Genomic DNA, 18,145 nt, shown 5'->3' on the forward strand with positions numbered 1-18,145 from the left:
AAAGTTGATAAGCAAGTGGAAGCTCATTTTTGTGTTAATAAATGTGTTATACTCCCCAATGATTAAACTTTGGCCACAATGCCTTTGTAGTTCAAAATTATCCTAAAATTGTCAAGTGGTTTACGTACTCGATGTTTTGAATTGTTTGACCTTTCTCTTCGGTCCTTTGTGAATGTTCTTCTTGTAACTTGTTAAAACAGCTAGTCTGTTTTGTTGCAAGAATGATCTTATAGCATAGCACTTCATAGCACATATGACCGAGTGCCGGCCATTCGTACAATTCGCAAGGTCATTTTGGTAACAATAAGATCATACCTTTTATCATGATTAAGTAGTTGAAGAGAAGAATTTGACAATGTCATTGACCTTGTAGAGATGATTACTTGAGTACAAGCTTTTGTGCCCTTAATATGTATTGCGTGTTACTGACTTTAACTTGGAGTTTTTTTTAAGCTTTAGCATCACACAGGAAACGCCTATATGGCATATCGGTATTACAAGAATATATAGTTAGGATCATCTATCTACAATGTGAATGTGAATATAGAGTAACTTATACTAAGCTACCTAAACAAATTCATTTTGATTTCTTAAGCCTCATGAAGTCTGCATCTAATTGCATATTGTGTTTATAATATGTTTTTTTTTACTACTATATACTACAATATCCCCCCAAATTGCCACTACAGATGCCTTTAATAATTAGCTACAATTAACTATCAAACTTCCATTCCAGCCAGCTCAGAAGTTGATTGGCAAATTCAACACCCTCATTGCCAATAATAGAAGTTGACATTGACTCTGTCTATCACATTATTGGTTGACTTAGCTCGCTAGACTCGACATTATAAGCTTGGTTTGCACTATATGAGTTTAATACTTCAATTGCACAAACCAATTCTGAGAGATCAGAAAGAGAAAGCGGTGGGAGAAAAAGTGAGCTACATTGGTATAATGAATGGCCAACCTGAACCTGAAATTCACCATTTCAGCCACCAACATCCATTACAGCTCTCCAACTATCTACCACAACAAACCCTAAACTTAGCCTTGTGTTCAGGCTGCAAACTCGGAGCCTCTGGATCAATTTACTGTTGCACATTCTGCAGCTACTTCCTCCATATCTCATGTTCACGATTGCCTCAGCAAATTACTCACCCATTTGACCAAAACCATATCCTTTCTCTATTCCCAAAACCTTTATACCCAGAAGGATTATTCAACTGTGATGCATGTGGGAAGGAAGGTAATAGCTTTTCCTACCATTGTGGATTGTGCAACATCGATCTCCATACTACTTGTGCTTCCATGCCATTAATGATTAGTCACCAATCCCACTATCACCAGCTCAATCTCACATTCTCATCTCCTGATGATAACAAAAGCTTCTCATGCGATATATGTATGGAGCAGCTGGGGGTCAAACAGTGGCACTATCGATGTAGGTTGTGTGATTTTGATGCTCATTGGGGCTGTACTAAAGCAAATCCAAGACCTCCTCTAACCCAAAACTGCATAGTTCCAGCTAGTCCTCATTATCAGGTTCTTGGAAATCAATCACAAACAGGACCTCTCATGCAAAACTATATGGCTCCAAGAGCTGGTCCTCAGTTTCAAACAAGGTATCCTGTGCAAAATCATGTGAACTATGCCCACCAGGGTTCCTATGGATCTGTTGGGACTACTGGAAGTAGGCAAAGAAATGGTATGCTGAACCAGGCAATTAAAGGAATTTTAGAGAGTTTAGGCCAGACATTGGTGCGAGGACTACTAGGTGGCGGCGATGGCAGCAATGGTGTTATGAATACTTCTGGAGGCGATGGTAGTGCTAGCGAGGGTGGTATATTTTGGGGATCCACAGACAATTCTGGTGGAATAGATAACTATCAAGATTATTCTAGATTTTAAGATTTACACACATGAATTTTACCTAGTTTGTTGTTTGTTTTTGTTATTGCGAATGAGTAAGTTAACTACTATGAGAATACAGTTAATGTGATCATATATACCATGTGGCAATTACACAAACTTGATGATAGAAGCTTGAAGTTGAGATGCAAACAAATGAAGCTTTGGAATCAATTACGATTTAAGTACTTCAGAGTTCCACTCAATTTATTATAGCATTGGGGATATGAGTTGCCAGGAATGAATAATTATAGGACCATGCTGTACCCTCTAATTTTGAAAATAAATCTACATGTCGTCCAAAATTTATATTTGCATTTTATGATGATGATTTTCCAGTAAGCTTACTGTAAGCATAAGCAAACATGTAGATTATTTTCCCATTTTAAGACGCAATATGCCAATTATTTATCTTATGGGATAGGTTGGATGATGGATGAGGATCTGTATTTCTCTTTGCCTCAAACGCAAATATTTAGTGAAATTTCTGTTCATATACTTTGGTTATGTTGTTTAAATAACAGTTTTCGTTGTTTATATAACACAACACATATTTCCACAAAACTTTTTCACACACGTATTTTCACAACATTTAAACAACGTTACTAGAATAATATTACCAAACGGGCCCTAATACTCTGTAATAAAAAGCTTTGTTGGGGAGCATGGCTGCACAAGGGAAGTGAGGGTACTGGGTAACTGTGTTATCATGTTTAGCACAGGCTACAATTAAAATGACTGTATATCCTCAACATCAAATTTAAGTCCTTTTTGGTATTTCTTCTTTAAAAAAAAAGTTCTTTTTGGTAATTTTCATCCACAACAAAAAATTTATAGTTTTCAAACCGCAATTTTTACAAGTTTTACCAAACGTTTAATTGTGGCTTTCAAAATTGAGGACCCGTTTGATAAGAGATTTCTAGTAACGTTGTTGTTTTGTGGAAATATGTGTGGGTGAAAAAATGTGTAGAAATGCGTATAATGTTGTTTAAATACTGAAAATTGTTGTTTAAACAACAATACCAAACACCCTCCGAGTTTTTAAAATGCACATTTTTAAAACGCTATTTAAAAAAAAACCCAGTTTTCAAAACAACCTATCCAAATAGACTCATAGTCTTCTTTTTATTTTATTTTACACAAGATAGAATTCTACTTTAACTTAATCTAAGTGTATATGTGTCTGAAAGTTCCTCCTGGAGACTTGAACTCGGCTCTTGCCCCCTACACCCCACAAGTACATATACTTATGGAGTGACCATCGCATCAAGGGTGTGCAGCGGTTTTATTTTTATTTTTTGGATTTGCTTTTCGTAGGACATGTTTAATTTAAATTAATTTGCTTCCTCAAAATATCCTTAAATTGATTTGCTACTGAAAGCTTAAATAGTGTAAACACTATAGCTTGTTTAGAGCCCCAATTTTAAACTTACGCCTAAATTACTTTTATTCTATTTATCTAAGTGCGAAATAAGAGTAAATGAAGAACAATAAACTGAAACTACTCTAGTGCATAAATATAGGCGTTACACAATAAATGTAAAGCACAAGAGTAAGGAGAGAGAGATGCAAATATAAGATAACACCAAGACGTGTTATCGAAGATTAAATCGAAGAACTCGGCGAAAAATCTCTTCACGACTTACCAAGTCGAAATGATCCACTAGTGAATAAGTTGGAGTACAAAGATATCAAAAAGACTCACCAAGCCTAATTTACCCAAAGTACTTGAGCCCTCCAAGCTCCAGCAACCAGCGGACTTCTCAGAGTCTTATTTTCACTAGTTATCCGGATCCCGCAATACCACCCTTGCACTGCCAACCCTTACTGGCTTCTTTTGGCAAATACCTATTGCTTCCTAACTCCAGAACACTTTCTACACTTTGAATATGTGAGTTGTATTTTGGTACAAATCTCCTCTCAAGGTATAACAATGGGAGAGGGGAGGAGAAGAAACTACAAAGGAATTCTCACTTAAGCATGAGTAATTCTCTCTAAAATGGTGGGTGTTGTAGAAACTTCTCTAGGATTTTATTCTGAATAGTCTCCTTACAATTTTGTGGATAATGAGGATATATATAATATGGGTGAAGCGTATAAGAGTCACACTTAAAATCCCAGCTATTTAAGGCTGTTCACAGGTTGGGCCGGGTCGGGTTTGTGCCCAACCCGGACTTGACCCAAATGATTCGGGTGGAGGAAATTATGACCCGAAACCGACCCAAATGATCTGGTCGGATTTTTTGGTTTGGGTCTTGTCGGTTTCGAGTTGTGTTGGGTTGGTTTCGGGTTTTATCACTGAGGCCAATATTTGGCCGGATCTAGCCTAGATTTGGTAGGATCTAGACTAGATCTAGACAGATCTCGATGAGATCTTGTCAAATTTCGTCCGAAAAGGTTAAAGCTTTCAGTTCGGGTCGGGTTTCACGGGTTTTGAAATAGAAAACTGACAACCAACCCGTTGGGGTCGCGTTAGAGAGTTAGGAACCCGCGTTCAACCATTGGAGTCGTCGAATTGAGTGGTATTGCTCTTTGTAATTGTATGTTGGCAACGTGAAGAAGTTGAACTTATAAATTTTCCACGTATTTTTAAATGATATTATTGGTTAATAATCTACGTATAAGTCAAAGTAAGAGATGTGGTATATCTGTCCTTGCTTCTAGTACCCTTATCTGAAAAATGTACTGATAAAACCGATAGCTAAAATTCAAGATTATGGTGCAATAATTTATTGACCAGATCAAAGTTGTTCTAATTAATACAGTTCATGCATGACATATAAATGAAGTAGTTTACGCATGTCATATTGAAAGTGATGGGAGGTGCTCAATATATGCTCATGGTTGTGTCAAGTTGACCCAGTAATATGAAAAATAGAGATCTGACTCAGTGAGTGAGATCATGATTCTTTAATTAAATGCCTACGGTCATATAAAAATAAGATATAATTATCTTTTATATATACCATTTTGAAATTAATTCCTGGTTTTAATGAGGTCAACCTCGCATGTTGTGGGTATTTGGATATCTACAAAATTGGCCTTTGTCCTTTTTCATCAAACAATCTAGCATTTTGCCCTATTTCTCAAACTAATTAGGCAAATGCCCCTTTTTTGAAACTCGATTTTCTCAAAATCGAGTTAAAAAAAAAAAAAAAATTTTGGAGCCATATAATGATGTTTTAAAGAGCTTATAATGACATTTTAAGGAGCCTATAGTGGCGTTTTAGAACTCGAGCTCCATGAACTCAAGTTCCATGCAAGTTTTTTTTTTTTTTTTTTTTTTTTTTTTTTTTTTTTTTTTTTTTTTTTTTTTTTTTTTCTCTCTCGAGCTCCTTAAAACATCATTATAGACTCCTTAAAATGCCACCATAGGGCTTAACTCGATTTTGAGAAAATCGAGTTTCAAAAGATGAGCATTTCCCTAATTAGTTTGGGAAATGGGGCAAAATGCTGGATTGTTTGATAGAAAGGAGCAAAGGCCAATTTTGTCCACTCATTTTGTGTAATTCAATCTGTCATACATGTAAACCAACACTTGTAAGCATGCATATTGGGTATTATAATTGTATATGAGATTGAGAAAATGAGAGCGAAGAAAAAATAGAGAGTGAATTGTGGTTTGGGAAAAATGTTTACTAAAGTTTGTATTTTGGATTTTAGAATTGTTAATGAGATTGAGAAAACGAGTGGGAAGAAATAATAGAAAGTGTACTGTGTACGTGTGATTTTTTTTTTTCCGTTTACACTTAAATTAATAAAAACTACTAAAAGATTCTTTTCCAAAGAAAGTTCTAAAAGGATTATATATGTACCATATAATAAATTGTCATTTTACAATGAGGCTATTGGAAATATATATAGAGAGACTAATCATAAGCTAACTTGACATTTAAATATTTATAGTTATTGTGGGTATCTAAGGCATGCTTGCAACGTCCTAGGCATGCTCGGCAACGTCCTTGGCCGACCTCAGCATGCTTTGCAATGTCCTAGGCATGCTTGGCAACGTCCTTGGCCGACCTTGGCATGCTCTGCAACGTCCTAAGCGTCCCACATTGAAGAGAAATCCCCCCACTTTCTGCCTTATAAGCTTTGAAGCGAAGGAGTAGTGTACTGATAAATTGAGTATGGATTAACTAAAATGGACATGAATCTTGGGTTTTGATATCTCTAACATTGATGCTTATAATACACCTTATGAAATGGCACACTGAAGTCTTCAAGGGGATTCTTTCTACATCAATGTTAAACACCCCTTTGTAACAACAAGGCAGAGGGTTAGACTGTGTGTTTAAATCCCACTCCCCAACAATTAAAAAAAGAAAAAGAAATCAGCAATACATCTCATCATCAATGGCTATGATTTAATAATCAACACTTTTGAACCAGTCACTACTAACATGAAAATGTAGAGACTATCTTTTGACCATTAATCTCTACCATTTTGGACACATGTAGCTTTTATTTTTTGGGCAATGTTTTCATGATTGTATGTAAACTATTATTGACAACTATCTTAAGAGCATATGTTAAAGAATATTTAGTTTTGAATTGCAAATTATTTTAAATGTTTTTAATAGAAAAATAAAAGACTTGCTCATGATTCATTGGTTGTTTGCATTCCCTGTGTATACAAATTCAAAATTGCTGTATGTTTTTTACTTAATACTTGTGTAGTGGTACTCTAAATGAGAAGTTTTTTTTTTTTTTTTTTTTTTTTTTTGAGAAAGAAGGCTTGAATTTTATTTAATTAAGGTATGTCTACCTGATAAACATTCAAACAATGGACTGAAACATCCTCTATTCATACATAATAACCTGTGATATGACGTGTATATCTAGCAAGGTTGTGAGCTATTTTGTTGCCTTCCTTACCAACATGTTGAAACCTAACCCCATTAAACCGATTCGCCAAAGTTTGTGCATCCCGAATCAGCAAGCCATAAGTTGCAAATGGTTGTGATGAATCTGTTAAAGCCCTTATGACAGTTTTATAATCACCTTCAAAGATAACTCTGTCGAAAACCAGCTCGGAGGAGAGTTCAATGGCTCATATGGCTGCCATGGCTTCCATTTCCACCATTGAAGTCGTGAGATGAATATTCTGTGATGCAGATACCATTACCAACCCCTTGCTGTCGCGCAAAATGACATCGATACCTGCCCTTTCATCCTCTTTGAACGTTGCTGCATCAAAGTTTGCTTTGTACTAGCCATCAGGAGGAGGTGACCACCTTGCACCTGTTCTGACCGATGTTCTTGTTCTGATTGTCCATTGCTGAGCTGCTCTGTACTCCATCATTTGCTCTCTGTGATATCAGATTCAGAGGGAAGCCTGGAGGAGCTGTTCTAACCTTATTTCTTCTGAACCAAACCATCCAAACTTGCATTGCAAATAGTTCCACACTGCACTCCGAGTTAAGGACATGTAGGAGCAATTGTGGGAAGTCATGGAAGGTCATTCGGTCTTTGAAACTCCACTGGTTGTCTTCATTCCACACCTGTGCTAGCTCTGGACAGGACCAAAGTGCATGGAGCACGTTCTCCTCATGTTGCGAACAGAGAGGGCATAGTGGATCATCAACCACACAATGGCGCTGCAAATTTTTCATTGGAATGGCATTCCTACAAGCTCTCCACAGAAAATTTCGGACTTTACATGGCAAGGACAATTTCCATATTTTTTTCCACAATGGTCTCAGCATCTCGGTATTGTTTCGTCTCAAAGGAATGGTTGATCTTGCTTCTGTTTTAAGGTAAAAATACCCAGACCTGACGGTGTACTCTCCAGATTGAACAGAAGGCCAGAATAGAGTGTCATTTACGGTGTATCGGCTGAGTGGAATTCTTTGTATCAGCTCTGATTCCTCAGCATTTAAAGAGTTTTGCAGCAAACTATGATCCCATTGCCTAGTGATAGGATTTATGAGAGAACTCACCGTGGCTCCTTGCATTTCTGCCGTGAGAGGTCCATGGACTGTTGGAGTATTTGAAGAGGGCAGCCATTTGTCACCCCATATTTTGATTTTTTTTCCCCATCACCAACTCTCCACTTTGCACCTCGCTGGATAACCTCCCTTCCCCTCAAAATACTCCTCCAAGCGTATGAACCACCATGACCTTCCTTAGCTTCTAGAATTGAACTACTTGGAAAGAAATTTGTTTGAACACTTTGTAAAACAAGGAATTTTGGTTAGCAGCAACCTCTAAGTTTGCTTTGCCAAGAGAGCATCGTTGAATAAAGCTAATTCCTTGAAGCCCATACCACCTTCGGATTTTGGTTCACACATATCCTCACATTTAACCCAATGAATCTTCCTTCGATCACCCCTTTGTCCCCACCAAAACCTTTGAATGAGCTTTTCAATTTCATCACAAAGGCCAATTGGGAGTTTGAAACAAATCTTTGTGAATGTGGGGATTGCTTGCACCACCGCCTTAATCAACACTTCCCTCCTTGCTTGTGAAAGCAATTTTTCTTCCCAACCCTATAATTTCCTCCACACCCTATCTTTTATATAATCAAAACTCGCCTTTTTGTGTCTCCCCACTAGTAAGGGTAAACCCAAATATTTGTCATAATGCAGAATTTCAGGAACCCCCAAAACTTCCTTTATTTCTATCCTCATGGCCTCAGTAGTGGACTTGCTAAAAAAGATGGAAGTTTTGCCTAGGTTAATTTTTTGCCTCGACAAACTTTCATAGGAAGCCAAAATTTCCAACACTTTTTGACATTCACTTCTGCTAGACTTGCAAAACAGTAAGGTATTATCTACAAAGAGCAAATGGGTTAGTTTTGAACCTCCCCTATTTAGGGGAAATCCATGGATAAAGCCTTCCCTTTCTGCCTTCACAATAAGACTATTAAGTCCTTCCGTGCATAATAAGAATAGGAAGGGGGATAGGGGGTCTCCTTGGCGAATACCCCTTGAAGGTTGAATCAACCCCTTTGGTTCCCCATTTACAAGCACTAAATATGACATTGTTTTGACACAAGTCATGATAAGAGCAATCCATTGTTCATTGAAACCCATCCTTCTCATCACTTCCTCCAAAAAAATCCACTTCACTCTATCATAGGCCTTACTCATATCTAATTTTACTGCCATATAACCTGATTTGCTAGATTTATGGATATTCATGCTATGCAAAGTTTCAAATGCAACAAGAATATTATTCGAAATCAAGCGGTGTTTGGTAAAAACACTTTGGTGTTCAGTTATTATGGAAGGTAAAATTTTCTTTAACCTATTTGCAAGTACATTAGAAAATATTTTTTAAAGAACATTGCATAGGCTAATAGGACGGTAATCAGTGACAGCCAAAGGGTTCTTTGTTATTGGGATTAGAGTCATAAAGGTGTGATTTAGGGGTGGGGTATAGTGGCAGAATTTAACCTGGATAATATTGTTTTAGAAACATCATCACCAACAAGACTCCAATAATTTTGATAGAAAAGAGGGGGCATACTATCGAGGCCAAGAGTTTTTAGGGGAACCATTTGTTTAAGTGCTTCTTCAACCTCCAACTCTGTGAACTCTTGCAACATCATTGCATTCGTATCATCGATAACACTTCTTTCCATGTGGTTCAAGGCTACCTCCCCCATTATTGGATTTGAAGAGGCAAAGAGTCACTAGTATGACTCAATGAAGGTCTCGGCAATGTCATTGGGGTGAGTTACCCAATCCTTTAAGGAGTTCTGTATGCCCAAAATTCGATTTCGTCGATACCTTTGGGTTGCCCGATTGTGGAAATATTTCGAGTTCATATCTCCTCCCACCAACCAAAAGGATTTTGCACGCTGCCTCCACATTGTATTTTCTTTGATCAATAAATCATTTATCTCCAATTTCAACTCCTTAACCCAAAAACTACATCCAGTCTGCCTTGCCTCCAATTTAGCCTTAGCCAACCACTTTCTTTTCTCCATAATTTCCTTCCTAACATGTCCAAAATTCCTCCTACTCCATTGTGTAAGTTCAGTTCCACATTTTTCAATTCTTTTCAGCACTTGAGTCTCGGCCCCATGGTAGGAAGTATTTCTCCATACCGCTTCAACTACCCATCCATACCCTTTATCCGACAATCACATTTCTTCAAAACGGAAAGGCCTTGACATGGGGGGGGGGTAGTATGTCACTTGGAGTCATCCATAAAGGAGAATGATCCAATGTAGTGCATGTAAGGTAACTGACCTTTGTACCGGAAAATTGGGTGAGCCACTCCGGTGTACATAGAGCTCTATCTAGTCTTTCCCATATTGAGTACCCATTACTGTAGTGTTTGCTCCATGTAAATTTTGAACTTGAATACCCAAGATCAATAAAACCACACATATCAATTGCATCCCGGAAGAGTTGCATTTGGTTGTTCTCCTATTTCCACCCAATATTTTGTCACTTTGAACCAGCTCGTTAAAATCCCCCACACACAACCATGGCAATCTGAATATCTGATTTAACTCTCTAAGCAAGTCCTAAGATTCAACTCGCTTCTGTATGTCAGGTTCACCATAGAAACCAGTGAATCTCCACTCACCTTCTTTGTTTTTGTTGATGATGGTATCGATATGGTTCTTATCAAAACCCTTCACTGAAATGTCAACTGACTCCCTCCAAAAAAGAACTAACTTGCCTCCTCTAGTGTTTCTTGGTGATACAAACATATTTTCGAATTGAATTTTCCTTTTCACATCTTTTAGCCTTGCTTTGTCTGCTCATGTTTCGGCTAAAAACACGACAGAAGGATCATTTGCCTGCACCATTTCAGCAAGCTCGTTCCCTGTACATGGGTTCCCAAGCCTATGACAATTTCAGACTAAGCAACTTATTGTGATTGGCGGGGCAGATTCTCAGCCTCCACCCTTGAATAAAACGATTCCCTCTCATCTTTAGAAACCCGTTGATGTTTACTTGGTAACTCCAGATGAGACACTCCCCTCCGCTTCCCAAAATTTTTTTTCTCCATTGCCAACCCGTCTGCTGCCCTCTCCTTGACCCCCTGCCTTTTTTTTTTTTTTTTTCGTTGGTGGTTGTGGTGAATTTTTTCCCCCGTGTTGCCCTAGTGCCAACTTGTCTAGCTCTTTCCCTTTCATCAGAAACGACTTGCTTTACTGGAGAATTTGATTGCGAATTAATTACGGCAGTTGGAATTTCCTTAAATTCTGAGTTATTCCCAAATGCCTTTAAAGCCTCATCATTCTCCCTTATTTGTATATCAAATAATTCTGCCTCTGAAACCGAATTTAGAATTAAATTTCTGGATTCCATATTAACTTCCTTAGAATTAGGAGCATTAATAGGAGGTGATAATGTTGATATAGAATCTGAAATTTGTTGTTCTTCCTGATTCGGTTGTAACGTTCCCTCCACGTCCGCGCAATTATTGTTCAGCGCTTCACCCTTTTTAATGCCATCAATGCTCTTGAATGCCTCACCATCAACGCTCTTTTTTGTCACCCTCTTAGCTGGTTGCACCACCATCGGACTGCCATCCTCACCTGCCCTCACCGATGAACTTGACTGGGACTGAACACCATGAAACTTAGCACGTGCTCTAGGCTTCGAATGCTTATAATAACCAGGGGCGTAAATAACATCCTTCCCTGCCGATGTATAAGGGGCTACCCTCAAAGTGGAATTAAACTGTTGTTGATCTGGAGTAAGAGTTCCTTTACTATCAATCCACAATTTGCAATTTTTGAAGCAATGGTTCAAGCATCCACACCAAAAACAAAAATTCGGTAGTTGTTCATATTTGAAGCTAATCTAGATTTTTCCTCCATTCTCCATTGTGACCAGTAGGGGTGTCCAGGCAAACCGAAGACCCGCCGGAACCGACCAACCCGACCGAAACCGACCCGTCACAGCCGGGTTGACACCTCCGACGGGTCGATGACGGGTCTGAAACCGTCAGAACCGACTCCGGCGGGTCGAGTGGCGGGTTTCGTTCTCAAGGAACCGAGCCACCCGACCCGCCAGACAAAAACTCAAAGAACCCAGAAAATCACCAAGATCTGGCGACGATCTAGCGCTTCGTAGCTCCGATTCGGCCACGTTTGGGCTTCCTTCACTTAGATCAGCTCAAATCCGGCCAAGATCTAGTCTTTTCCTAACTCAGACATGCTTAATTCCGGCGAATCCATCCCAAATCTACTCAAACTCGGCCAAAACTCTGGTAAGCCCGACTCCAACTCAGCCAAATCTCAGCCAAATTTTCATAGATCCAAAGGAATCTCGCCCAACCCTCGTTAGATCCGGCCAGATCTGACAAGATCCAGCCAGATTTCGGCCAAAAACCAGCGAATCGGAAAACCTGAAACCGACCGATTTACACCCGAAAACCGATGCGACCCGACCCGGTGATCTGAAACTTTCGGTGGGTCGGTTGCGGGTCGAAATCTTCCCCACCCGATAATGTCGGGTCGAGTCCGGGTTGGGCACAAACCCGACCTGGCCCGACCCGTGGACACCCCTAGTGATCAGCCTACCTCGACACAGTGGCAGAGAAATATCAATAAGAACTTGAACCCTTATGAAATGTCCACACTCCTCATCAACTGTACTCGTGGACTTCTGTACCTCTTCGATTGTGTCACATATTTCTTTAGCTACCTTTCTCGTCTTGAAACGCACCGGAATTTCTTGGACCTGAACCTAAAATAGTGTTGTCTTGAAAACTAGATCTCTTTCTGGAATATCCGAATTGTACCTTTATAGCATTACTAGGTGTTTGTTGAAACTCTAGGGTTGACTCTTCAGTATCCGATCCACATCACCCAAATTATCAAAGACAAATAACACTTGATGCTCCTTATGATTATGTATCTTGAAACCATTCGTGGACCTCCATAATTGTTTGAAAGTTTTTGCCATGGCTTCCATGTTAAGGAATCGTGGCGTCAGGAACTGTGCTGCTAGAATGAACTCACCCGTTTGTTGGTCTCTTTGAAGTACAAAGCCTGTGTTCTCCCTCTCTGATAGAGTAAATTGACTCCATTTTTCAGCTAAGTCCTCCATACCCGTGATAGGTAGTATGCAAACTGACTATCTAAGGATTCTTGAGTACCTACAATTATCATTGAAAACATGTAGTCATAAAATATGTTATTTATAAATAATAATAAAAACCAAAATAAAAAAGTAGGAATTCTTCATCGGACATACCATCCTTTTTTTTTTTTTTTTTGTTAACCCTTCTCATAGGTATTTTATCAAACATGTGACATAGAACTACAAATGGTGGGATTATCTTCAGCATATCACTTTGTTGGTGGTAATTTATAGTAAAAGAGATATAATAGAAATAGAAATACCACTTAACACTCCAAAATATCTAACATTATATATATATATATATATATATATATATATATATAATACTAAACATATTAAATATTAAAATATTCAATATTGGACATAAAAAAATCAAAATTGCATTATCAGTTTATGACCATACACATTCTCTTGACTGAACATATGAATACTAAACGATTCCCAAGTGCATTATGGCAAAATAAATTGTCATATGAACAGAATAGTAGAAAACACACCCAATATTGCATTATGAGTTTATGACCTTACACATTCTCTTGAACAGTCATATATTAAGTTATGCCAAAGTGCATTATGACAAAATAAATTTTCATATGAAAATGAATAGTATAAAACACACCCATGAAGAAAATAAAAGAAAACACACCCATCAAGAAACTCTGGATTTTCTTTACTAAGATTGAGATGATTTATTCGATCAGAGATAACAATTCAACAAAAAGTCATCGGCTCAATTTGGTAAGTATTTCAATGTGCTTACAATACTCTTGATCTTCACTCTATTGTTTTTTTTTTTTTTTTGGTACATTTTAAATGTTTTCCACTTCTTCTTTTGAGTAATGGTTATTTGCCTTGATCACAATTTATCAAATCGCTTCCATCATATCGAAATACATTACCATCTTGCTAATTTCTTATTTTGTTTTAGTACATGGTCTTTTGCCTCCCATTTGTTTATTTTATTTTCTGAATAGCTTTGTTATTTTTTAAATTAAATACTACACAAATTCTTGCTAAAATCCTTTATTCTCATCTAAATATATGCTAATTTATAATTTCTTTCTTAGGATTCCTTGGGAGAGGAAACAAAATATTATGATTTATAGGTATGGCGTTTCTCTTTTTCTTTATACTTGGGATTATACCATGTGTTTCTCTTTTTCTTTGTATTTGAGATTATACCTAATCTTTATATGGTTTTTTTTTTAAATTTTCAACAAAATACAATGCAAATAACATTATGGTAATTCAAACACACTAAAGGTTTTTTTAAATTTTATTTTAAGATCTAATCTCTAAATCTTACCATTTGTAATTTTCAAGGAAACAATTTTGGGACACTTACAATATTTAAGTATTGCATCCATTTTATGACTATGGGCATGCATGCAATATTTCTTTATGTTTTTCATGGTTAACCTAATATCCATTTCTTTGGATTTAAAAATTCTTTCAACTGAAGCATATACCTTGATGTAACTTATTCTTAGAAAATTCCACAACTTAATTCAAATCATGCTAGCCAAATATATATATATATATATATATATATATATAGACACACACACTATTATTCCTCACCTCAGTTAGCTTAAACTTATCTCATTCTCAAGGGGAAAAAAATGCTTAAAATTATCTCTTTTTTCTGAGTTCAATATGTTCTTTGTATTTATTAAGACAGAGCACAATGATTTTGTACCTTTCTATATGAATTAAATCATCATACCTTATTTAGCTTAAACTTATCTCTTATTCCAAGTTCAATTTGGCTATGACATGTTGCTCTTCAATCCATAACACTCCTTAAATATTTTAGTGTAATACATATTTCTTTAGTACTTTTTTCTTATATTCATCTGCATAAACTTCTTATAAGTTCTTGAATTGATTAGAATTTAAGAAGGTTGTATCAAGATAATGGCAACAATCTTTTGTGTTAGCACTACTCAAAGAACCAAAACTATTAAACACAAAATTACTACCATAATTTTTTTTTCTTTAGGATAATAAGTGATAAATGGTTGTTAGTTTGTTTACATTTCTTTGTAAATAGTTGTTTTTGGTTATTTTGGGTGATGATGTAGGTATTACTAATCAAATTCTCTTACATTTAAAAAAAAAAAATTATCACTAAAATTATGTTTCACATATGTCACACTTTTTAGCAAGTGTTCTGAATATATATATATATATATATATATATATATATATATATACACATATATTATTTCATTGGCAATTCTACAATCAGCAATGCAATACTCTTGCGGTGTAATTTATAATTTATTTCATTGATTATTAACATGTGATAGTTTATCAGTTATTATCTTTATCTCTTCCTTCTTTCTAGAATGTATAGAATGTATTTAACAACTGTTATCATATTGGACAACACAATATGAATTGGATATATTGCACTTTTTTTTTTTAGGCTTGGTGCTTCACAAACAAATATGCTCTTCTTCGAAATTTTCTTTTGTTTTCTTCTCTTACTATTTTCTTGGCTGATTTGTTAAAATTTAGAAATTGTGTTTGGCTTCATCTTGCTAGCTAGGTTCATTTTGAATGATCATTGGCTTATATGCTATAATTTGGGCTAAAGCTACACCTAGAACTGGAAGAGATCAAACTAGATATATAGTCGTAGAGAACAAGAGTATTAAATGTATAAATTTGTGAATAGCTCAACAAAATGAACTAGTTCTATGGTATTTAAACACAATTATGAGCATGTATAAACAATTCTATCATGTCTAATTTTGCTTTCTCCTACCCCTTTTGTGTTATTTATTGATTGACTAAGATTTACTACACATTTAGATTCCTCTGTTTTCAGGTTTATTAAATTGTGGAGAAAAAATTCTATAAAATAGTTGATTCTCATATATGAGTTTAGTGAATATCAAAATATAAATTGTTATAGCTTGGTTTAATAAACAAAGTTTGTATAAATTGCTCATTAACTTCTCAAAAAATGAAAAATAATGTTAGCTTCCATATGAAATAATCAAGATTCATTTTCATGTTGTAATCAAAATTGTACATTCTCCAATTTTTTTTTTTTTTTTTTTTTTTATTGTGTTGGGTTTTGATGCATAACTATATTATAACATGTTACAAAATATCTTGCCATATATAATAATTGAAAGCAAATTGCAAAATGTTTCCTTGGATATATATATATATATATATATCAAGATATAGACTTCTTTACCTACATAATATATACTACTCTATATTAGAATGTAATCACATTATTTTGAGATGAGTTTGTGACTAATACTTATAAGTCTCAAGTCCAACTTAGGTAGCCCCATCTACCCATTTTTTTTCATTAAAAAAAAAAAAAAAAATCACTAGTACTATTCTCATTTTTTACTTCACCACAAAAAAAAAAAAAAAAAAAAATTATGATGTCAAATTTTTCCGCGCATTGCGCGGGTTTGCGACTAGTATAAGATAATTGTTCCTTTGCTAGAAGCCTCAATTCTTATTCATAATAGAAATGAAAAAGAACCTCAATTAACTCTTCTTCCATGCGCTTAGATCTTACTGATGAAAACTTGGCTTAACCAGTAGTACCATAAAATATGAGACCATCTCAAAGTCACACCCATTCATATGATCCAAGAGTCATATTAAATTTTCCAGGGAGCAGTGATTGTTTGTGCTCAATTCCATCCAAACAAATGAAGTCATGACTCATTTATTGAAACTAAAAGGGTAAATTGCAAAGTACACTCCTAAAGTTTGGGGTTACTTGGATTTTACACCCTGAAGTTTGGTTCCGTTAGCAAAACCTAACCGTCAGTTAGTTTGAGCTGTTAAGTGACAAGTGGTGTGCTAACGTGTTTTTTTCTTTGCCAAATCAGCACTACAAAACAACACTGTGTCACTTATGTAACACCGTTTCCCATCACAGCAACCCAATTCCCAAATCAAAACCCCCATGAACTCAGCATACGAACGAGGGCAGAGCCAAGAATTTTTGTTTGAGAGGGCCAAGTTACAACACTAATATATTTATCAAAACAGCCCGGAAAAAATTGGCCTTTGCCCTTTTTGGGCAAAATAAATAGCATTCTACCCCCTTTCTCAAACTAATTAGGGAAATGCCCCTCTTTTGAAACTTGATTTTCTCAAAATCGAGTTAAAAAAAAAAAAATTTATGGAGCCCTATAGTGGCGTTTTAAGGACTTATAGTGGCGTTTTGTAACTCGAGCTCCATCAACTTGAGTTATATGCAAGGTTTTTACTTATAACTCGATTTCATGGAGCTTGAGTTAAAAAATGCCACTATAAGTCCTTAAAAACATCACTATAGAACTTAACTCGATTTTGAGAAAATCGAGTTTCAAAAAATGGGCATTTCCCTAATTAGTTTGGGAAATGAGATAGAATGCTATTTATTTTACCCGAAAAGGGCAGAAGCCAATTTTGTTCAAAACAATCCCTCACACACACATATATACACATGTTTTTTTATTATATACACACTTTTTTATTTGATAAGTTATATATATACACACTCAAAAAAAAAAAAAAAAACCTTAGTATTTTCAATCACAATTATGTTTGATGGCGATCTTTTATAAAATATTTTTACCATTTTTATAGTGAAATTCTTAAAAAGTTTCATTTTTTATACAAATTATCAAATTTTATACTAAAGTAAGTAAAAAATCTTTCAATTGAACTAATAAAATTTTCAAAAACATGAATGATCCAAAACTTGGAATAAGAAGTTAAGCTTCAAACACATTTGAAGCTATCTTTCTCTAATCCATTATGTGGCAACTAAAAAGACATTTCATGTGTAGTTTTAGTGACAATATTTTTTTAATGAGTCAATGATTTATTAATTGCCACACAACAAGTTGAAAAAAATATAGATTCAAATATGTTTGGTGTCAAACTTTGTCAAATATTTAACAAATATAAGAGCACATTTTATAATAAAAAATAAAATTGCGAAAAATAATGTTATATCTCTATAACTATTAGAACAATTTTTTTTTTTAAGAACATCATTTTGGGCTAAATCAAATATTGGGGGACTCTTATTTTTGTAGACTAAAATTTGAAAATATTAAAATAATTATATATTTTTTCTAAATTTGGGGGAGGCCCCCCAGCCTTACACATAGGTACGCCCCTGCATACGAACCGTTCGTGAG

General features: G+C 35.7%; 2 protein-coding genes across 2 annotated transcripts; one reads left to right on the plus strand and one right to left on the minus strand.

Moving 5' to 3' along the window:
* The first annotated feature begins 867 nt into the window (after positions 1-867).
* Positions 868-1,908, plus strand: LOC126722839 (uncharacterized). Its single transcript, XM_050425979.1, has one exon. It carries the CDS (start codon positions 868-870, stop codon positions 1,906-1,908), a length of 1,041 nt encoding a protein of 346 aa, XP_050281936.1.
* A 5,219-nt stretch (positions 1,909-7,127) lies between these two features.
* On the minus strand, positions 7,128-7,865 carry LOC126722840 (uncharacterized). Its single transcript, XM_050425980.1, has one exon. The coding sequence runs from the start codon at positions 7,863-7,865 to the stop codon at positions 7,128-7,130; it is 738 nt and encodes a 245-aa protein (XP_050281937.1).
* Positions 7,866-18,145: the final 10,280 nt, after the last annotated feature.

Source organism: Quercus robur, chromosome 4, assembly GCF_932294415.1.
Source record: "Quercus robur chromosome 4, dhQueRobu3.1, whole genome shotgun sequence".
NCBI lineage: Eukaryota > Viridiplantae > Streptophyta > Magnoliopsida > Fagales > Fagaceae > Quercus > Quercus robur.